General features: G+C 32.5%; 1 protein-coding gene across 2 annotated transcripts; it reads right to left on the reverse strand.

Annotated features, from left to right (window-relative positions):
* Nucleotides 1-7871: 7871 nt before the first annotated feature.
* On the reverse strand, nt 7872-20661 carry LOC130448648 (uncharacterized). 2 transcript variants are annotated; one of them, XM_056786102.1, is made up of 3 exons: nt 20353-20661; nt 17634-17671; nt 7872-9219 (listed from the first exon to the last, which is right to left on the reverse strand). In XM_056786102.1, exons 1-3 carry the CDS (start codon nt 20413-20415, stop codon nt 8493-8495), a joined length of 828 nt encoding a protein of 275 aa, XP_056642080.1. In that variant the 5' UTR covers nt 20416-20661; the 3' UTR covers nt 7872-8492. The 2 variants fall into 2 exon arrangements, with proteins under 2 accessions (XP_056642080.1, XP_056642079.1); XM_056786101.1 differs by lacking the exon at nt 7872-9219 and adding an exon at nt 13707-14546 and having other exon boundaries at nt 20353-20449.
* Between the last annotated feature and the right edge of the window lie 4105 nt (nt 20662-24766).

The following is a 24766-nucleotide window of genomic DNA, read 5'->3' on the forward strand; positions in this document are numbered from 1 at the left end:
AAGTGGTTGCTCCCTGAGTGCTAAACAATCGCGTTCACTAGATCAATAGGTCAAAGTCTTTACAAAGTCGTTTAAAGACCTTTACGTAGTAGCTTATCTAATTACTGCTACTACAGAATATCAATTCCTCTTGTAAAAGGATAATAATTTCCAGATTTCACTATTTGCAATATTTATGTGGCTATAAAACAAGGTTGAACACCTACATCAGAATTCTTGTTGAAGGATAACTATTTGGATGATTAAAATCAAATTTTGTATTTCTTTACCTTTCGTCGAACTTAAAAAATTTTTCAGACTTGTGTTAGTGCACGATATTTTAAAAACAATTAAAAATTAAATTTACTACGTCGCAAATAGTATCAGATATTACACGCTTACTAGACAAAAGCTGCATAATATTTTTTTCTGTTAATGGTTGTATTTTGTATACATGTTCGACTATCATTATGTATATGTATGTCCATATTTTTTCCTGTGCCAAACTGTATATCAACTTATCGTACTTAAGACAATATAATTGTGACTGAATTCTCAACCTATAATCTAAATTTCTGGCAACTATAGATATGAATTATATATAGTATTTAGAGCTCTGTCTCGCCAGCAACGCAAAGTCGGGAATTGCATTTAGAAAATGCCAAAATTAGGTGCTAATTGGGTACCAAGTTCAAAAATTAGATGTTCTGTTATTCTCACAGTAACGGTGCTAGCAACGCAAAGAAAATAATACAATACATAGATTGTTGAGGTAATAAAATAAGGTGCTTATTAGTTGCTGAAGAGTCAATATCGTGAAAGTTCCCAAATAATCAATAAAATAGTTAATTTCCGTGAGATAACGAATCTTAAAATCAGGTATCTCTAAAATTAAGAACAATACTCAATCAGGTATCAACTAAGTAGGAACATTAGGTGCTTGTGGGAAATTTAGATGACGAAAATCGTATGTGAATGGAAGAAAAATTCAGGGTACCAGATACTACTTCAAAAAATGTAAAATATGAAATAAATTTTTAAAATGTTGAATATTCAAGTGCTTTAACGGAAAAAAGAAAACATTGTTATGCATTCAACTTTATGTGTGATAAAAGCCATAGAGCTGCCATGAGTTATGCAATACCTCCGGGAGATGATTTTTTATCTTCGAAACTGTTAGATAATAAGGTGCTAATTAATTGCTCACAAAATAATCAGAAGACAGTCAAGAAATATCATTTCTACAGTGTTTGGAGACTTTATTTAAAACCACCATGCCTGATGCACTAAGTCCTAGTAGAATTTTTGTGTCTTAAACAATTACCATAGAATGAAGGTGCCAATTAAGTGATCACTAAATAATCATGTAAGACTCTATAAGACGCTATAATTTATCCTATGAGGATCACTGATTTAAAAATAATCATAACTTATGTTATGAAACTATTCTTTCAACTTATGAGTGCCCGTTTTTAATTGACGAGAATAATTATCCTTTTGCAAATATGAATAAGTAGTTTGAATTGACTTTCAATTCTAATCAACAAATCTTAGAGAAATAAGTACAATTCGGAATTCTACTCGTTACTAACTTAAATTTGTGGACGGTTAAAAACTACAAATTCTTCAATTCGTAGCTAAAATAAATTTAAGAAATTGTAATCGTATCTCGACTAGAAATTTTAGTGAGGCGGTAATTTGACCCAAACAAAGCATGCTCAATGTTCCACTTGGAAGTCAGACTTCCAAACTAGGCCGATGCATGGGATGTTCAATGCAGTTGCGGGGTCCCGCCAAGATTGTTTTTCTGATTAGGCAGTAGTATGGAAACCACATTTATGCCTGACTCTTATGCCGTAATTTCAGTTCGGCAGAGATTTGGCCCGAGCTTGTTATGCTGAGGTTCAAACACCCTAACTGAGGTAGCCAAATTAAGCCGGGATCATCAAAGTAACGTCGTTGTGAGGCCCCGCCGAGTTTTGCTTCCTGCTTAGGCGTCGGTATGGAAGCCACAATTAGACCTGATTAGGAGTTTGAGCTTAGCTGTGATTAGACTTGACGCATACTAGGACTTAGTACTTAGGCATGGTGGTTTTAAGGTCAACAAACACTGTAGAAATGATATTTATCGACCATCTTCTGATAATTTTGTGAGTACTTAATTAGCACTCAATATTATGTCAGTGTTCAAAGTGGGAAAAACCTACTAGGACTTAGTACGTCAGACATGGAGGTTTTAAGGACTCCAAACACTGTAGAAATGATATTTCTCGACTGTCTTCAGATTTTGTGAGCACTTGATTAGCACTTCATTTTCTAACAATTTCGAAGATAAAAAATCATCCCCCGAACGTATTGTATAACTCATAACAGCTCTATGGCTGAAGCACCTAAGAAGCACCTAAATATTCAGTATTTTAAAAATCAATTTTATATTTTGCCATTTTTATAGTAGTATCAGGTACCCTGAATTTTTCTCTCGTTCGCATATGATTTTTTTCAATTAAATTTCCCACAAGCACCTAATTAGAATTATTCCTTCTTAGTTGATACCTGATTGAGTATCGATCTCAATTCTAGAGATACCTGATTTTAAGATTCATTATCTCACGGAAATTAACTCGTTTATGAATTATTCGGGTACTTTCACGATATTGACTCTTCAGCATCTAATAAGCACCTTATTTCATTACCTCAACAATTAATGTAATGTAATTATTTTCATTGTGTTGCCAGCATCACATTTTCATATCACTGCAACTTTGAGTATTCCGTTGCTGTGAAAATTACAGAGCACCTAATTTTTGAACTTGGAACCTAATTAGCACCTACTTTTGGCATTTTCTAAATGCAATTTCCTACTTTGCGTTGCTGGCGAGACGGAGCTAGTATTTAGGATGTTTGCAAGTAATTGTATCTTTGTGATCTTAGACTATAACAAATTATAGATGTTTGAACGTATATAATAATTATACTTTTCCCTTAAAAAGATTTTTTCACACTTTAAAGAATGCGGTTGATGTAAAAACATAACCTTCCCAGTTCAATACCAACCTAAATAGTATATGTTTTGAAAACAACAACTCGAAGAAGTAAGAAAGAAACAAGAATGTTCGAATGACATACAAATAAAAATTTAGCCTCAAGTGATTTTCCCTATTCCTTGGATTTTATCTTTTATAATATAAATTACAGAGAAATCGTTTCGGATAAAATCTTTTCAATTGAAGAAACTGAATATAAAGAATAGAAACTGAGCTGGAATTTCTTAACCCGTTGGTGATATTCGTACTAAAGTCACGATTTACTACCACTTAAGGATTACTCACAATATTTTTAATGCATATGATGATAATCATCTTCAGATCACGTTTGATTACTATAGACTATAGCTTTGGTATCGAAATGCTAATCATACAGAGTATCTAAGAGTGTTGGGCTCATGGTAAAAATTGTATCGCAAAAATATCAACTACTGAATACACTGTTTACACCACCACTACACCAACACTCACATTTACACTGTCTGACGCACGCTTCGATAACCAAGTTATCGTCTTCAGAGACTGAAGGTAAACTAAAATCTAATCACTTGACTTACCACTGACTTACTTACACTTTTTCTTACTAAATTTTCTCACTAATAAACTTTCTCTTGCGAAAATTAATTTCAGCGGGAAAAAACTCCTTGGTGAGAATCCCGTAATCGAAACGCGCGTCAGAGAGTGTAATTGTGAGTGTTGGTGTGAACAATGTATTCAATATGAATATAGCCAACAGTTCCAGAAATTCCAACTTACTAAAAATATTAACTATTTTTTTAGAATTGCTATATAGATGTTATGTTTTAAATATCTATTTGAAATTTATAAGTTTGATTTCTTTATATAATTGTTAACTGTAGTGATTTAGTAAAATTCTTTATTGAAAAGCAATAGATACTTTAAATTTTTTCATCCAATTATTGAGAAATCCTTTATCAACATGAGGCTAACTTTCAATATAATTGTCCGTCAAGCTTAATTTTTATCTGATCTTCTTTCCATTTCTATCTAACGTTTCCAATTATTTCCATTTCCAAATCTTCAGCTTTATTTTTTCTTATATTATACATATATTTTCTTTTATTCAATCCATACAGGACTTAGGGAATCATATTAAAAATGCCAATTTTATATTTTTTGTTTCTAAGCACAACCCCATCGCTAGGAATAAATGCCATATTGTTTGTTCTATGAATTTTATAATCATTGAAGAGTTGTAAGATGTTTCGAAAGCTGAAAATTATACAAGTTGGATTATTGAGTGAAAACGAACCACTGAAAATAAATATTTTTCAACTCTTATAATTCCAATTACTTTGAACATACTGTGAGATATTATTACTATATCAAAGAGCCAAAAAATTATCAAAATATAATGAAATTAATGATAAGAACTGGGAAGTTTATTTAAAAGCTATGTCAATTGTAAATTTTTTATTTATGATATTACTATTTTTATACCAAAAAATTTCTCATATTTCCAAATATTCTGGTTATCAGATTTTTAAATTTTGAAAAACAGAAACAGATTAGATTCAAAATATTGTACAGTGCAGTCTTATTAATCAACAGACTAAATTAAATCAAAATAAGCACAAAAGATTGTCAATATTAATTTTGGGAAGAACATCTCATATGAAGGTCATAAGAAAGTCAATAATCGAACAATAGTGTTCTAAAGTAAAATCGTAGTGAAAATTAGAGGTTCTTAATATACACAGCGTGTTTCAAATAAATGTGATCTCGTCTCTAAGATAGATAGAAAACTGAAAAATATTTGGGGTTTGCTCAGTAAAAAACCTTCGTAAAATTATACACATTTCTCACTTGGAGTTATTTTTGGAACTAGTAGCAATTTATAAAGAAGACTTTTATGTTAGGATGCATTGTCCATCATACAAACCGAGTTTGTTCAAACTGTTTCCAAGCCCTTTTTCAAACTTGTATTAATTTCCTAATTATAGCCTTCCATTTTTTTATTCAAATATCAGATCAATAAACACTTGCGCGCATAACAATCAACCGGCAACATTTTCTATTTTTCAAAGCTTTGGAGTCGTATTACCTTCATTTGCACACAGGGACCGCTAGTACTGAAATATTCATCCGAAAAATCTCATGTGGTACACGCTTCAAACTTTTTTACTTCACTTCTGAAGTCTTAACTAAGAGTGGTGTAATAACACCAGATGTTGTACAGGTCGGAAAACCTCCGAAAAAAATAAAGGACATCGACGTACTTGTGAAAATGAAAACTTTTCGCTTTCGGATCAAATGTTATATTTATATTGCGTGCAAAAAAATGTCGTAATGAATTAAAAACGAAATGGGCGCGTTAAATGAGCGAACACGTCAACGCATTTCTGAGAAAAGAGCAACGTTCCTCAAAGTTTCTTGAGCCGATAAATATTACTGAAGGACTTTTCGCAAAGATACAACTGTTCCCAGAAAATGCGAAAAGTTTTCATTTTCACAAATACGTCGATTTCTCTCATTTTTTTCGGAGGTTTTCCGACCTGTAAAACTTCTGGCGTCACTCTTAGTTAAGACTCCAAAAGTGAAGTAAAAAAGTTTGGCGGGTGTACCACGTGAGGTTTTTCAGATGAATTTTCCGGCACTTTAGGTCGCTTCTGACGAGGGTTTCCCGACCTGCAAAACTTGTGGCGCTACTCCTCGACTTCTAGTATAGAGTAGTGCTTATTACAATTATTACGACAATCATAAAAACAACAAAAAGGTAGTCTCAATAGCCCATCCACCTACGACAACGACCATTCGCTGCAGTGGAATACTTCTTCGGAATGGCAAAATCAATTATTATAACGATTACAAAAAATGGATGGCTATGATGGAGGAACTCGCCAGGTCAAAATAATATAATTAACGGTAAACTTGATAAGTACGACTGTTAATTGCAAGCCCAACAGGCTCCTAAAATTTCTAGGGGGGACAGAGAAGTGTAGATTTTTTCAATCAAAAGAAAAAGCAGCAGGCGACATTATAAGACACTGTGATAGCTTAATACAAGGATGATTCTCGGTAATGGCAATGACATGTTAGCGAAAATCTCTAAGCTTATATACTTCATAAGAAGAATAAATCTAAAGAATGTTTATTTAAAGCCTTCATTCAATTGGTCTGAATGATATACTTACTTTACTTCTTATTTTAAGTTTAGCACTAATTGGTTCTTCCTGTCCACTTTACTAATAGAAATAATGTATTCTTGAATATCTTGCTTGAACTAGAATGACCGAGTCTAGTTGTATATCTTCCATTTATTTCATATATGTATAATGTTCATTTGATTAATATAAGTGTAATAAGTATGATTTTCTTACACTCGCCATTTTCCAAAAACGTTTCTGCCACTTTTATTTCCCCGTGAACTGCTTTCTATTTTGAAATTATATATAGTTTTTATTCAGTTTTAGTTTATTCAGAAATATTTGCCATATTTTTTGCTCTACTAAACGCAATAATAGATCTGGAACAACCAGTCATAATTCGAATTCAAGAACTTTTACTTAAATCCAAAGTTGTAAAAAACTGAAATCTAAAATCTTCACAATTCTCGGAATTTTTTTGAATATACTAAGTACTTATTTTTGTAGAAATGGTTACAATTCATTATATATATATCTCTGCACTTCTAAAATACGCATTCACACATAATTGAAAAACAGTATAGAGACGAGCAGTGAGTAGTTGATCGCGAATTCAACCTATAAATTAGTTACGAACATTGGAGTAAATGAACATAATAATTAAAATATATATGTTACCGGCCAAACCCGATTCCAGGACAAACTAGTTTTGCCTAGACCAAACTAGTTGATCCTAATGTAAATACGCATACTCTAAAATAAACTAGTACGGCAGGCACGTATCCAGGGTGGGGCTTTAGGGGCTGACACCCGAAATCTGAAAAATTACATTTTTTTGTAGTATTGCGCGGACAAATGTAGAGAATCATTTTATGATTTACTCTGGTATTTTTTATATCAATTATAACTTAGGAATTCTTTAAGTCTAATTTCACTTTTTCATTTAGCAAACTTGAGTTTCTATCAAAACTTAAAAATTTTAAAACAATAGCAATGGTTTTATTAAGTTGGAATCCTTAAATTGCGTTTTTCTAAGTTTCGATAAAAGTTGAGTTACCTGGTTTTTTACCCCAACCCTACAAATACAATTGATATCTTGAATATGAAATCAAGAATGAAGAAATTTGGAATTAATGAAAGAAACATTGATTAAATGAATTGGTAAAACTATTAAAAAAAATAAATAAAATAATCAAATGAGTTCAGGTAAAAAGGTAACATTTTCCTACTTTCAAGGAGACATCGACCAAAGAAATAGAAATATATAATTTTTAGTACAACAAAACTAAGTTGAATATTTTTTCGAGCAGCAAGCAGAGATATTTTTAAAAAAAATAACCGAATTCAAGTGAAGAAAACAAAAAATAAATCATCTTATTTCCAGTAAAAGGTAAGAGAAATTTTGTACGAAACATGAAAAAATAATTTAAAGGTACTCCAACTAATAGTAATAAATAATTAAAATTTTGAACTGATATTTTTATTATTTCGCAACAAATGTGCAAAAGTGTATATATATATATATATATATATATAAGCCACCCCCCGAAGTAAAATCCTGACTACGTGCCTGTAGTACGGCCTAATCTAAACCAATTTAGCAGTTTTCTTCTTTTTCAATATAGGTTAACCTGAAAACAATGGAAAGAAAAGTTTTTGGTAGAAATTTTACAAAGTAAAAGTAAAATATCTTCTCATTATAATGCGTTATAAATGAAGTTAAGTTAGGTTAGGCAAAGATACTCTGCAATTCTAAGAACCACCAAAGGACACCATGTAAAAATAAATAACAATTTTAAAAATTGATATATGATTATGGTTTGCTATAATATGATTATCCAATTATCCATATCTTTTAAGGACGAATCTGTATTGTTCTAATAAAAATGATTAATGACTAGGCCGTACTAGTTTATTCTAGAGTGTGTGATTTTATATCAGGATCAACTAGTTTGGTCTGTGCAAAACTAGTTTTCCATCCAATATGAATGACATACAGAATCTTTCTCCCAATATTAAACCTGACTTGACCGTAGATGTTTGTGATAAAGGTAATATGCCTACATGTTGTCTAGTCAAAATATTGGCATTTTCACTCCTTTATAAATATGTCTGGATGATAAATAAGATGAGCATAAATAACACTATAGGAAACAATGAAATTTATTTCAGTTACAATGTAACAGTTTGAATGATTTAGTAATAATACCTACTATAAGTATATATATCATATTTAATTTATTGAAAAAAGAAAACTCATTTGAATAAATATTTGTAGGTAAATGTTAGAAAATAAAAAATGTGAAATAAATATTTTTTTTTTTTATTTAAATTAACCACAAAACACTGTGCGGTTTCGAACTCACACACATCTTTCCTCACCTATAACAACAACATACTGTAAATGAATTTTTGACAGCATGGAAAACGTGGTATTGACATCGTTCGAATAGGTGGTACTCCCCACAGTTGATGAAATTATTTTCTGATTATAAAGAGAAACTTTGTCAAACATATTATATGAGTCTACCAACTCTTGAGTCTCAGTGCTCGAAGAACAAATTTGATTCTGGCAAATAGCATTGTCATGACCAGTGGTATTGACTAGAGGCACAAATGCTGGATAATCACTCGACCCTAAATATTTGTTATCATTTATCGTTGGTAATGACCTTTCAATAGAATTAAGAAACTCTGAATTCCACGTAACATTAGTATTGATTACTATAGTTAGATTATATTCTATTCTTGATCGTGTGTCCATATTACTAAAATCTACTTTACTCCAAATAGAGTCTATTGTGGTAATTGAAAAATCAACACCGGCTTCTTCATTTGTGGTTTCCATATTTCTTCTAATTTCTTTACGTTCGTCAGAGTACGGACTACGAACGTCAGATTTTTCAGCTGAAACAGACCATCTGAAAAGACCCGGTATCATTATTTCCACAGAAATATTGTAATACATAACAAGATAATCATCTGGGTTGTTAGTTGTAGATACCTCAGAAATATTCAGACTGCTGTAGTAATCCGTGATATGGGATATTGTCGTAAAACCTTCTACAAACTCTGTCGGTGATACTTTCCTAGAACAAAAAATAAAAATATTTGTTTATCATCGTGGAATTGACGAATAAACATTATTTCGAAAAACAGGAGCAGGTCTGTACGACATTATACAGGACCCCTAAAAAACGGAGAGATGGTGGAACTGAGTTTAAACTTGGATAAAAATACAGCGGTTCAATTCCGTGGGAAACAGAGCCTTAAAATGTGAAAAAATCATTCCTTGGGGGAAGACAAATTCCCTAAAAAACAACCAAGCTGTATATTTCTTATAGTATGATGTTAATTTTATAATCATTATCCATTTTTTAAGAAGACTTTTATGCACTGTTCATGATACAAATCGAAAAAAAATCGTATTTGTTCGAAATGTTCTCAAACCCTTCTTCAGATACCGTTGAATTTATTTCCTTATTATAAACTCCCTATATCTTTTTGCACTTCCTAATATTCTAGATACTAAAGCTCAACAAATGATATTTGATTGAATCAGATACTCAAATTATTTTCCTTCATCTTTTATTAAGCCTTGTCGAGGTCTATGGTAAAATTCAATATAAAGTAATACCTATTTTTCAGATATACCCAGCAAAATTCAATCTAAGAAAAATTTCTTTCAATTCTCCCATATTGAAAACTCCTCCTTCTGTAACTTTGATCTGTTTTATGAAAATATGGTTATACTGGAACCAAACTATGTGCATCTATTGGCAAACGTCATTGTTTCTCTAATGTTTAGATGAATATTAGGAATAACAAGGAACTTTTGAATACATGACGCAAAAAAAGCTATGCTATATGCTTTACTTTTGAATAATTAACAGATTCAAGTAGGTATATTTGCTACAACTCTAACATCAATTCTGTTGGCTTAATAGTGTGGAGTAATGATACAAATCATTATATTTATAATCTAATTGAACTGGAATACATGAAGGGAAAGTTTAGTTGGGCAAACAAATCATGAATTTGAATGTTAATAAGTAAGATTTGCAAACTTTTATGTGCACGTGAGATTCACATGGTCTAATGAACATTTCGATGGTTGGAATTTTGTCTAGAGCAAAGTTAGTAGTAATATGTAGAAGTAGAAAGTAAAATTCTTACTATCACAAAATTTTATCAGGGTTATCGAATATGTAAATCAACATTGAAAATTTTTTAATACAATTTGCAAAAACATCATTCAAAATAGATTTGAAAATTTGGCATATGTAAGAAGTAATGAAAATGTAAAACAATTTGCGGATCTTGACTGTATCGAAAAGAAATGTGAGAATTTGTTAAATTTGACCAGGAGTGATCAAAAAACCATTTTCACGTATTCTGATACAATCTTTATTATCGCCTTCAAAATAGGATCTTTCTAACATTAAACAAATTACTTTCTATGACTTTAATAGAATCAGGGCACGTTTTCCATATCGGATTTTTTAGTTTCAAAAAAAGGGAAAAGTCATATGAAGCTAAATCTAGGGAATACTTTTTTCCTGTTTGGCCAAAAAAGTTTCACTCTTTTCAAACTCAGAAATGAATCCATAGTATACCAAACCACGATAATCGATGAAAACGATGAGTATCACCTTGATTCTCGATCGTATTTTTTTTTTGGCTTATTATTAGAGCGCCATTTGCTAAATTGTCAGACAGTTTCAACGTAATATCAATAATCACACGTTTCGTCGTCAGTAATAATGCATTTTATGGATGTAGGGTCCTCAGCTATGTCATTAAGCGACCTCTACTCGACGTTGTTTTTGTAAAAAATTCAGTTCTTTGTGCGAGTCTAGCATTGGCAAGCTTCATACCCAAAACATCAATCAAATTATGTTGAGTCGATCCATAAGAAATGTTGAGAGCTACCGACACCATTTTCTTCACTTTTTTATGTTATCGTCATTAACATAGATAAATGGGCAACTTGCATGAGGAAAGTAGACTCCTCAAAACAGTGTAACCATAACATAACAAAATTTTGCGACATAATAACAGACAATCAATGTTTTTACAAATAGAAATCAATCCAATCCTGAGGTATTTAGTGTCGCTCCTATATAATGTTGAATGTCCGCTACTCTTTAATTGCATTCTGAATGATTTCTCCCAAGTGTTTTGTACAACACTTTGTCCCAAAGTGATTCAGAGATTTGGAAATTGACTTTTTTCTAAATACTATAATAGCCACCACTTCCTAATGGGCATTATATTGCTGGAAATAATATTATACAAGTAATATGGCGTAGCTGGCTTCAAAACGTTATCAGCGTAAACTCAAGGACGAGTAGATGAGTATCTGTTCTACCAGCTACAGCTATAGCACCCCACACCATCACCCTTTGGCAAGGCTATATTTATGTTTTAAAATATGTTGTTAATCCGAGTCGGCTAGACCCAAACTATCATCTATATGAGAAAATCGTCTTGAGTTGTGACAATAGTAACACAATGAACATATCTCTGCTTTGCCGATTGATGGATAATTGCAGGATCTACCCAAAATGTATACTCTCCACGGTCATTGAAGGAAACACTTATAAATTCTAACTGAATCAAACATCAAACTAGCAAAGTAGTATTTGCCCCAATTAATAGACTTCAGACATCAGAAAAATGAAAGTTCCAGGAAATATAAAAAATTTCAACCTTGCTAAACTTTACTTGTTAGTAAATATAATGTAGGTACTATACTAAAGGCACAAAAAGATTACATTAATTTGGTTAGCATACCAAGTATCATTGGATAGGAGCCGTCACTGACCGCTGAGATAGGCCAAATTGTCGAATATATTGTTCTGTTTTAGCTGTTTATCTGCAATAGCACATTTGAAACTGGTGTTGAGCATAATAAATTTCAAATTGAATATTAACAGTGTCACACCCGTATACATAGACGATCGCCATGGAATCTCTAGGATGGTAATTTTATACTTTCGCGGTCCCCTCGTTGTTTGGCTCTAGAAAATTGAAAAATCTTCTGATTTCGAAGAATTTTTGAAGCAGACCAAATGTGAACATTTGTTTTGAATTTTTAACACGCCCCCCTAACCAAACCAAACCAAACCATACCAAACCAAACCAAACCAAACCAAACCAAACCAAACCTAACTCAGCATAACATAATCTAACCGATTATTTTAATAGAAATGCATCGAAATCGGATGATTTTTCGATTTTCAAGAGCCAAAAAATGAGGGGATCGCGAAAGTATAAAATCACTTTTAGGATTTCGCTGATACCTAAAAGACAGTTTTTGGTTTTATTCCAATCATTAAGACTCTTTCTGAAAAAATTAGCAAGAAATTCAAAGGGGTAACGAACATTAAAATTGCACAATCCCCACTAACACTTTTCACTAAATTAAAATAACCAGAAGATCCCTTGACAAAAACAAATATGATCTATGGTATTCCCTGTAAAAATTGCAATAAGATATATGTAGGTATAACATCTCAAAATTTGAAATCACAGGTGGCACAGCTCGGTTGCGGGTGCTATCGATCTCCAGCCGTTCAGAGCTTAAGATGAGAGATTAAGTTTAATTGGTTTTTATATTCACAATTGAGAATGACGGACGTGAGAGGTTCCGAAATTCGCAGACTTTTGACTCGTTTCGTCATTCCCCTTTTTTCAATTGTTCAATAATATGAATGACAATATAGTAATTTTTAAAGCTTTTTGTCTGGACTGAATGGACGATTCTATTTTCTGGTTAGGCTGGCGATAGGATACGGGTGTTAGAGTCCTCACCGCTCAACTAGACGATGTTCTCACCTTGGAGATATCATTCCTAACACCAGATCGTATTCTGACATGTAAAATGAAATTCTATCCTGATTGTTTGAACGTAATATTGAACAACGAATAATTTTTTGTGAAAAAATTGTTTATGACGTTACAAATGACAATGCTTTTTTAATAATTAGTGACGAAGTCCAATTCTATTGTGATGAACCTATAAACAAACAAAATAGTGGCGTTTGGTCAACTAACAATACACAAAAATTGCATGAAAACCATTTTCAGTCCTAAATTTACCATGTGGTGTCAGATCTCGGGACTTTTAAGAGGTTCTAATAAACCTCATTCCCAATACGTGAATAAATTGCTGCTATATTATAGGACACTTTGACAAAGGCTATAGAGAGCTTTGAAGACTTCTAATGTAGGTACTTATATTAACGATTCGTTATATCAACTTTCAAGTTCTTGTTGTTTGCCGATTGTTTTATTGTAGGAAAATTAACTTACACCCGTAAGAGTAAATAGATATGAGGATTAGGTTAGAATTTAAATTAACTATTTTAAGAAGCATGCGTAATGTGTAATACACATTAAAGCCTGACAAACATTAAAGGGATTTCAATTGAAATGGTACGAGTAGAAAGAAAAATACTTTTGAGAAATTCTATAAAAGAAAATCAATAGTACATGGAATATATCATATTAGTTGTCTGGAAAAATGGTTGCAAATAGGTTTGCATAATTAGGTTAATAGCAAAGAAACAAATTTTCCGTTAAATTTAAACAAAGTTTATTCACTGAAATATTGTATTTTCAAGTATATATTTATATTGTTTGAGCATGAGAAAATTCCTATAAATAAAATTGTATCATTGTTTATAGCGTACCATCACTACATATCTGAACAAATCCATCTACGGTAATAACTGATTGCATAGAATACATAGCACCATCAGTAGACTTGGTACTAGAAGCTGATGCATAGACTCTTTTAATAGTCATAATATAAACATTGTCAAAAACGTAATAACCACTCATATCTGTTTTATCCATAGTATTTGATTCACATGTTTCATCATGACATGTTGAAGAATCTTGTCCAGATACAGCAACCAAAGGACTTGCATCAGAGACTCCAAAGAACGAATAATTTTCAGGATAATTAGATACAGTTCTATTTATGTCCTTAATAGAGCCTGTCGCTAATGTTAGGCTAGTTTCTCCAGTTATAACTGCATCAAACTGAATTGTAGAACACCAATCTAGATCCGTAAAGTTAACATTTCTTTGTAGGGTTTCAGTAACTTTCAAATCAACATTTGCTGTTATTGCCCCACCATTTATGGGTATTCCTGTTTTTTCTATGTTATATGTTTTTTCGTAAGGTTCTGGATCGTATATATCTGCTCGTGCTTCGTTTTCTAATTCCAAACGTGTTGTATACTGACCAAGTATAGTAATATCTTGAACTATCTTGTGACGAATATTCAAATAATCATCTGGGTTGTTTTCTTGTGTAACAGCAGTTATATCTAAGTTTGAATCATAGTTGGTTAAATAAGATACAGTGATGTCATCATCAGTCAATGTTTCTTGAACAATTTTCCTACAAAGCATGGATATTAATAAGAAAATGGAACTTTACATTGATTTCAAAAAAAAATTATTAGTCTCATCTTAATAAGGAAATATAAATCAGTGAAAATGAGTACAATTTTTATAGTTATTTTCAAATTCCAAACGACTCTTTCATTTTGGATACAGTTTACACGAATCTTATGGATTTTATTCCGAATGTGTTTGTTATATGAACGAGAATATTACTTGTATTGTTGTTAATAATTTTTGAAAAACAGTCTGAAAATAATGTTATTACAGCTCTAAAACCTTTATGTTGTTTGAAAAATAATTGCATTACTTCATACTACAGACTTTTCATAGAAAATCATCATTTGGATAACTGATGTTATGTATATAAAGTTATTCACGATAATACAACGTGGAAGAGCTATTTGACAAATCTACGACAAAAACTAAAAAAAGTATATTGTAAACAGAAATGTAAAAGAAAATGGTCCTATAGGAACTATTACTTCTTAGTAAGTTAAAATTCGTTGTCATGGATACTAACGCATAATGTGATAAATTTAAAACTATTGAAAAATGTGTGAAAAATAGCTGAAGAGGGAATGAATATAGTAAAACCTTGAAGTGTAAACTTCATCACCCTGCTCCAAAACTCACTATAAAACAAAAACCCACCATTTCTTTAATCATTTTAACTTCATCACGTTAGTTTTAATTGCAATCAATTAAACTTTACTCAATGGGGGATTTTTCAGGTAATTATTATTCCTTTATAATCAACTCTCTTTTACATTGTTGTACCTACATGTTCAAAATATTTAAATCATTCTTAAAGACCATGATTTACGTCAAAAATTTTATTTTTTGTTGCATTTTGAATAAACTGTGATTTTTACATTTATTTTTTTAATTTTTCATGTAAAACTAAAAAAATTTCAATGAAAATTTTTTCCAAGAGAAATATAGGATTGTAAGCTGTAACTGTTTTACATTTCACAAAAGTCGTTATATAATTTTTTAAGTCAAGTTAATGTAGAGGAAAAATCAACATAGAATGACAAAAAACACAGAACAGAACATTCTGTTTCAAATAAAAACTAAATTGATTAATTCAAACGATATTATTAAATATATTACAAATTATTGTATTGAATTATGTATTGCCTTAAATAGCGAGCCAGTGTGCAAAATTTCAAGGAGGAATCCATTAACGTGAGGCATTTTTGGATCTGTTTAGGTAAGATTTAGTGAGATTTGCCTGGATCCCACTCCCCTTACGAGATTGACATTAAAAATATTTCTATTTTTTTTATTATTCGAAAAAATAATAAACCCGTTCAGGTATGACAAAAAGTTAATTTATTTGAATTAAATAAATTTCAAAGTAATAACAGATAATAACAAAACTTTTTTAAAATTATTACTCAGTCCATGGAGACTCGTGTACTATTTCGATTGAAATAATTGGACACATATCATCTGGGATTTCTGAGAGTGCTAGAAGACAGTAACGGGAAATGTCTACGTTTTCTTCGACTATCCTTTCCAAACTTTCATCCACAAAACACAGCAACTTTTAGCACGACGCTTGACTACACGCATTGGTTGAATCCTGACTTCTGTGCTTCTGCAGCTTTACACACGAAATAAATGCCACATGTCTTACAATATCAATAGTTTCATCATTTTCTATATCACTCTCAAACTGAATGATTTTATTAGCCATGAGGTTTATTTTAGCTGGCAAAATAAATTTTTAAAATAATTTTTTTAATATCTATAATATTTTTTATTTTTTGAAGTTGACGTGAGATTTTCGATTAACCGCCCCCCCTCGGATTTGGTGAGATTCTATTGAACCCCTATTCTGAGCTGACGTAATTAATGGATACCCCCAAGTCGATAGGTTTATAAAAAATGAATTTGAAAAAAAAATCATGTGATAAAAGCAAATTTTACAGGGCCACTTTTTGTTTAATATGTACACAGAATAGATGGATCAGTTACGCCGTTGGGAGATTTTTCATGATTTATATTTGACAGATCTTTTTTCTTTATAACCTTTAATACAAAGTAAGTTTCATTATTTCATCATTCTTCATCAGCAAATCACTTTCGGAACGTTTCGAAGATGTACCAATAATTTAGTTAATTAATTTCATTTTAACTTTGCTTTAATAGGTTCGAAGGAATTATACGCTATTAAGTTTTTAAAGGGGCAGCTAGAAAATATAGTGAATTTGAAGTCGATGCACTAGGTACATGTCTCGTTTATGATGGTCTTAGCAAAACATAACGTCCTACTCAATAAGTCAAACTTGCCAACAGTTAAAACTATGAAACAAAAACAGTGGAAAAAAATATTAAATTCTAATAATTAATGTGCTACTTGAATTTTTTGGGAAATATCAGAAGACCTTGAATTAGCCAACACAGTTTTTCTTAGGAAATCTTCCTGTTGCCATAACTGCAATACTACTTTGATCTTGAATCCCATACTCACCGATTACGTAACATCTCGATCTGTCCCACTAACATCAAGAATGTTTTACAATTCCTCAAAGCTATTTAATTCTACCACAAAGTATAATTTGGGGATATTCATAGTTTCTAATAGTTCGTGTAAATATAAAAGTACGTAGCAAGTATCATACAAAAATAGTGAGTAGTTATAAGTAATGAAATATTGCACAATATTACCGAATAAATACACAGGCTCTTAATTAAACAGCTAAATTGGAAACTTAGACACCTGACTGTGTGTTCATCTTGAACTAATAAAACTGTATATAAAAGATAATCAGTGCAAGCGTATTTTAAAGTTGAATTAAAAAGAAACTACGTTATTCATATCTACCTCACACAGCAACGATTTTAATTTCGATAATATAGTTTATAATAGTTTATAATGCCAAAACTATACCCAATTTATTGTAATGTAAGTTTCGTTTATCCAAATAATATAAAAATACATTAAGCTAATGAGAAACAATTTGGTTAGACGATCATATTTCGTTACGGGAATATGCGAGATGTAGCAATTAAATAATGAGACGAAGAGCACAAGCCCTAACAATTACATTAATTATTTCATTTTTGAACTCACCTTTGGTTGGAAGATGTCTTGAAATGTGAATGGTCTTCCTGCAAAAAAATTTTATTCAAACTCTGTAGATTGATTAAGTTATAATTAATTATCAACATATAATATGTCTTCTAACATCTGAATTTGTTGAGCTAATTAAACTGATCTCGAATACATTGGTAGTGAGATGTAATAAAATAATAAAAAAAAGATTGTCCTTGACCAACAATGCACTTATCCAAGGGTGAAAGCATTTCTAAAAGGCTTCTTTTGGAATGACTTTGATCTGTTCTGTCATGGGTATTCTCATTGTCTGGATTCTCAAATTACTTCCGACAGATGTGGTACGAGCTCTGTTCGTATTAAGTACATGATAGCACATTTATAACACATTTTTTGAACTTCTTTGACACTTTTTCAACTTTTGGTGGATGTGGAGAGAACTCTGCTCACACTAAGTACATTAGTTGTACATTTTCTTTTGCTTTTGACAGTGTTCGCGTGCCTCAACTTTAGAATCACTACTTTATCACTGTAGACATATTTTTACATTCCTTATGCTTCTTTGGCACTTTTACAACTTCCAGTAGATGTGGAAAGAACTCTGTTCCCACCTAGTTCTTTATTTCGCATTTTTTTGGTTTTAACAGTTATGACATTCCTTGTCTTTACTTGTCTGATTTCCACATTTAAAATAACTTATACTAATACCTCAGAGTTACTACTTCATCAAAATGAAAAGATTTTAGAATTTCTTAAGCTTATTTTTATTTTAACAAAAAGCAAAAACTTAATGTGGATGCGTTGACTGAGATCTATGTTTAATAAGAGACACTGCCAACATAATCTTACTAAAGCGGCTAAAGTAGCAAACGTCAACTATTGACGTAGTCAAGATTGATGTTCCTCGTTATTTCTCGATCCCCTCGTAATCAATTTTCGCGCTTTCATCTAAAATTTACATTGAAACTAAAGTAAAAACGGTGAAAATCTTCCATCACGTAACTAATACGCCAGCACAATATTTCTTCTTTTATAGAACTACAACCTTTTATAGGTTTTTCAAACAATCATCAAGCCATGATTATAAAAAAGTGGGAAAACAAGAGAGAATCAGAAACATGGAGCTAGACGCAGAACAATCGAAGAGATTCCACTAACTGGACCCAAAAAGCTCTTTTATGAAATAAAGAAGAACTAAGAAGATTTACTGGTATATGCCCACAGGATATTGTCCGGTGAATTACCACTAGAAGAATATCGGAAAAAGTCCCAACAGCTCTGGGCGTTTCTATAAGAAAATAGCCGAACTTCTTCTCTGTGGTTGTAAGGCTGTCCCTCTACGAAAGTATTTACATTAATTATTCCAAAGCCAAAAGAGGTAACCGCATAGCTCCCAGACAGGTAGCTCTCTAAAATCATTGCTACCTGGTAGATAAAAAGTACGGGGCACACAATAGATCAAGTGTTAGAGAAGTTGATCAATGGCCTCTATGCCTTAGTCAAAAAAATATTTCACATAACAAGACTACCTTTCTATTTTTGATAATGTTGGAAAAAGCAGCCAATAACAATATTTTTCTTTGCATAAAAAAACGAAATACATAAATAAACTGATAATCAGACTACTTAACTAAATTGTTTTTCTTTTTCAATATATTCTCCTCTTCTACAAACTTAACGAAGTGATTGAAAATGATAAGAGGTATATACTAATTATCGAAAAAAGCGGACCTAAACATGAGAATTCAGGAGTCCATATTTATTAGCCAAGTCAACATAGGTATTACAATAGAACACGGGTATCAGAGACAATCGTTGTATCATATCTATGTGATCACATCTATCAGCAAAAAGAAACCAAAAAATGGAGGAAACGAAGAGATTAGCGCTGACCTGGATCACCTTTAGAAAACTGGCACATATATTTAAAATGGTATCCATGCTATTAAGGAAGAAATTTATCACTTCCGGTCACCAATGAAAATAATGTCTATGAGTATACAGAGCGCAGATAAGTAAAAAGTGACACAGAGATCGATGGAAACTACAATACTCAGAGGGAACTGGATTGAAGGTGATAGTCGACATTAAAATCAAAACGCAAAAAGGCGAGGTAGACGATAAATCAGACAAGCTAAATACATTCAAAATGATATAATATGAAGGAGTTTGAAAAGAAGAAGAAAACAAAATATTAACCAGAAAGGTGAAGGCAAGTGTATAAGTGCGCGTTCGATCGGTTCTAAAACTGATTCGGAATCAGACCCGCGAACAAAGAAATTATTTCTTGTATGTGGTTTTATGAATCTTGGATGCAGCATTGTAGGTAAAAATTTTCGTTATTACATTTATAATAACTTTGGAACAAAGTCTCTGGTGTCTACGTTTCTTTAGAATTTTGAGAACACGAACTTTGTATCAAATACTAGCACAATTTTAAATATAACCCAGATATATAAAATTAACGTACTGGTCAAAATATTTTAGAACTAGACAAGTTTAGTGTCAATTAATGACATCATTACCACTGGCCAGGATTTTTGTATGTATTTCAGAGTACAAACAACAAAAACTGGGAACTTCTATGAAAAAGTCAAAAAAGAAAGAATTTATTTATTTAACCCATTCACATTAAATATTTGCATTTAATACTTCATCAAAAGAATATGATACACTAACTTATATTTTAATAAATACATATAAAATATAGTAGAGAGATAAAAAATAATTTTCTTACCTTTGTACTGCCCAAAGCAGTTGTAAATAGGAATACCAGAAAGATGAAATGTAGATAAATCATTTTTTTAAAATGTTAGGAAGGCAAAAAGTACAATATTTATATATATGATGAAAAACTTATCTTTTAGGAGAATTAAGCTTTTGATCCATGGTGATCGACGTTTCAGTATTAACTGTTTTTATCTAGGTCTACTCAAAACAAACACAACAACAATTTAAAGTAGAATAATGATGTGGATAATTATGTCCGTCATAAAACAAACTCTTAACCAAAAATCTATTACACGTACTTTAGCCAGTGATAAGTGAGATATGTCTATAATTATTTATATCTTTTAAATCCCCTTCTTGTATGAGGGAGTTATCATAGCTTTTTTTAATTACCGTGGAACTTTTGTCAAAAGAAAAATTCTATTAACTAAGTAACAATGGAAATGGTATTAAAACTTCAGTCATTTGGAAAACTTGTACAAACGCCAACCTGTACTCACTTCAGTCCGTAACGAGACACGAATGTGAGAGGACAATGGTGTTTACTCGTATCATCATGGCATCATTGGGAGTTACGGATATTGATACAGAGTTTGCAATTTGTTTATTGAAGACTTTACAGTGAAAACAGTCAAGGAAAAAAATGAAGCAAAGTTAATGCAAAGAATGGACGAGAGGATGCATAAAGACAGAAAAAGTGATGAAAGTGAACCCGAATACAGCTTTGCGTTGCCTCTGGTAAAGATTTATAATCAATTCATCCAGATCATAAAATGGATGACAAAATGGAGATCATGGGAGTTTTGAAAAAATACAAGCATATGTCTAACAGCTATGCTCCAAAATATCCAGAATATTTTACTAGTCCGGAGCTACCCCGAAATAATTCATTACACCTGATTAATTCTTCACCAACGGTTTATGACAAAAATAATAACGCTGAAGATACAATTTATAATGATTTTTTTTCTAAATAGTAATTTCCTAAATTCGGATACTTACCACCTTTTATTGTGAAATAATTTAATCTCATGTGTACTCATGTTAAAAACATACCTTACAATAATTACGTGCTTTTCTTCAGGTATCACTGATAATCTTAAATGTGTGTCTTCATGTCTCAAGTCAGTTTGTATAAGATGCAAAAACTTATAAAATGTAGGTCTTGACATTCGCAGGTAAGTACGAAATTTTTTTTATTCGTTTGCAAAACGACCCAAAGATGCTTTCGTTTTTGCCTCTGGCGTCTTCCAAGTAACAAAGCCAACAGTAGTGTTTCCTCCTCGGAATCCATTTTGTTAATGAGTATATCGTGCGCTACGAACACTCGAACGAACTACGTTGCATTTCTTCTACGCGCTCGCGGCGTGTTCGCTACAAATTCGTTGCGCGCCCACTCCGCTCCGCAACCGCTCGGAAACCGCTAGTATGATAAGACTGTTACTCCTGTTGTTAAAGCTCCCGCCTTGTTGTCTACAAGAAAAATATGTCTATCTCTTAAGATCAAGAATGGGTTTCTGTTTGAAATTTCTATTAGTATCAATATTATTATTACTGCGTCCATTGTATCTTAAGAAAATTTTGAGATTTACCACGAACATAAAGCAAATTAGCCGAATACGTATTCGAAAAATTTACAACTTCTTCATATTTAGCTCTGGATATTTTCAGATTAAGATAAGTTAAATCCATCATAAGTTTTTCTACATTTGTTGCATAATCTTCAATATTTCTATGTCCGATGATTTATTCGTGAGAAAGTGCTTTTTCGTGTCGACAATTAGTGCCTCGGTAGTGTTATGAGTTTGTATTAATTAAATTTTGAGAATATATTTAATAATCATGACTTTATCACCATTGTCTAACATTTCTCTGTAGAGCTCAATTCCATCAATCAATTGTTTGGTGCATCCTCGCTCCCATCCATGTTAGGCAATACAAAAGCTGCACTTTTTATGTCAAATCTTTCCGTTATGTTTGTTGCTGGAATGATATCTATAACAATACTAACTTCATTTGTTTGCGATTGCCCTATCTCCTTTTTATCTACATTTCCTAACCTACTTGCTGTGATATTTTTTACTCTTCCTAACAAAACTTCCCGACATCCATTTATATTTGGAGTTATCTCCCTATCTGAATTATGGTGCGCAGTTTTGTGAAAACTAATTTTGAGCTGCTTAAACTTGTCATCAATTATATATATTATAATTTATTTCATAGCCGAGAAGCCGATCAGGCAAGCGCTTTGGTTTGAACCCTTTGATGTCGTTAGGCAGTTTGTGGGGTTTACCCAAATAGCGTGGTCTGGAGTTTGTTCCTCCTCCACCATGGGCCTCCGCTTGTCTCATTCCAGGCGTCTCCATCCATCTCTGTCGAGCCCGCCTTGCTAGAAGGATGTTGAGGATCGTGATGACAGTGCTTTTGGCTACACCAAGGATAGGTTTTGGGCCCATTGATGGGTTCGCCGATCCCAGTCTGGCGAATGAGTCCACTTCGTCGTTCCCTTTGTTGCCCGAGTGTCCGGGCACCCAAACGAGCTGGATCTTGCAGCCATCACTCATCAGATTTTGAAGGACTCTCTTACACTCCAGCATACCTTTTCAGCAGTTGTAGCTTGAATGGCAGTTCTGCTGTCTGAGCAGAACAATGTTTTTGTGACGTCAATTGAGTATTGCACGTCCGCATTCCATCACATCGAATACCACGGCTTGGAAGAGGGTAGTGTGTTCCACAAGCGAAAAAGGTTCGCTTATTTTGGGGTGCCGTCGCCGCAGAAACCTGTACCGGTCAAGCCATTTCTCCTAGAACCGTTTGTGTACCAGGTGGCTCCATTATTCAATATAGTGGACTTGGAACCATTCCACTGCTCACTATTAGTGATGTGTTGGACATTCACCTATGGCCTGCGCCCAGATTTTTACATGGCAAATTGATTCAGCCCGCAATTCCTTGTGGATGTACGCTTGGATCGTACATGTACAGTCAAAGATTCTTCTGCATGCCCAGAGAGCGCTTGTGGTCTAATTCATTTAAATATTTATTAACTCGCTCAAGATTTTCTGTTCGCTCATATTTGATTCAGAGTTTTTGTTCGTAATTTATTGGTAGCGTATATATACGTCTCTGATTCAATTTCGTCCACCAACTTTTCTGTAAAATACAGTTTGAAAAATTCTACAGTTCATCGTTGAAGGCTTATGGTGAAACTGATATCACTATTGGATTTTTCATCCAATACTTTGTAATAGACGGCACGAATTATTTGGACAAAAAAATTATGCCCCACTACCATATCGAAAATAAATATGCGAGGTATGGAAAATATGTAAGATACCAAAAAAGTTTGAAAAATTAAATCACGTACATAGGCTTATAGATATTACACCCATTACACATTATTATCCTCGAAATTTGGCGAATTCAAATTAGAAAAATCACGAGAACTTTTTGTGACCAATTTGTATATGGCCTCCTCTATCGATTGATACAAATCACTTTACGCCAAATTTTGAGGTTAGAATTTTTTTCTCACCTCGGTAGCTATATACAAGATACGCATATACCTAAAAACACCACTACCAACCCCCCTGATGCAATTCGGGGCCACTGTTACACAGGGGGGTATTGGGGGTGTATCCTAAAAATATTTCAAGCCAAATTCAATTATAAGTACTCAAAATCCGGAAGATCTTCCAAAAATTACTGCTCCAGATTCAATATTTAGCGATTCCTGAACCCCTCCCAAAGTGGAGGGAATGGTATCTATGGTATGTCAAGGTACTTCGCGTTGGCATAGTGACGTCCCAAAATTCCGAAAAAAACAAATTTTTCAATTTACTTCAGTATTTTTTCACACGAATTTCGCCCCCCATATTTTTTTGTCTTCAAAACGTACTTTCCATTTTTCCGCTATTATGTAAGGTAAAAAAGTTGCACACCCTCAAGTGTGGTAATCTGAAAATTCCGACTATTTGGCTCCACGTAAACCCCCCAAAAAGGGAAGCAATCGCAAAAACTCTAATATCTTTGAAATGATAAAAATCAGGTTTCCCACGCTGAGCTATAGATTTCTCAAAATTCGAACAAAAATGTTTGGGGAATTCACTTTTCAATTTTTTACTGTTAATTATTTCAAATAAAAAACGGTTTATGTATCCCATACACTAGACTCTTTTAAGAGCAATTCTTATTCTTTCGCTTGCTCAAATAATAAAGTAGATTTCAGTTGTTCGAATTGCGTCTCCCGGGGTTGAGGGAGGAGAGGGGTCATTTTTTTTCGTGACGGCGTTGACTCATAGAGATTTGTTTTCGAGGTCTAAAGACGGAGCCTCTGTCCAAATTCAATTCTCTATTCATCCATATAAGTATTTGTGTCAGCAAGTGCCTCTAAAAAATCGGTCAGTCAGTGGTGCTTCTTC

The sequence above is a fragment of the Diorhabda sublineata genome, chromosome 9, assembly GCF_026230105.1.
Source record: "Diorhabda sublineata isolate icDioSubl1.1 chromosome 9, icDioSubl1.1, whole genome shotgun sequence".
Lineage (NCBI taxonomy): Eukaryota > Metazoa > Arthropoda > Insecta > Coleoptera > Chrysomelidae > Diorhabda > Diorhabda sublineata.

Bases quoted from the DNA above. Each gene is read 5' to 3' on its own strand.
- LOC130448648 (XM_056786101.1), bottom strand. From the start codon at position 20,415: ATGATTTATCTACATTTCATCTTTCTGGTATTCCTATTTACAACTGCT. The intron at 17,672-20,352 runs GTAAGAAAATTA...ATTTTTTTGCAG, and splicing joins CTGCTTTGGGCAGTACAAAG to GAAGACCATTCACATTTCAA. The intron at 14,547-17,633 runs GTGAGTTCAAAA...CATGCTTTGTAG, and splicing joins AAGACATCTTCCAACCAAAG to GAAAATTGTTCAAGAAACAT.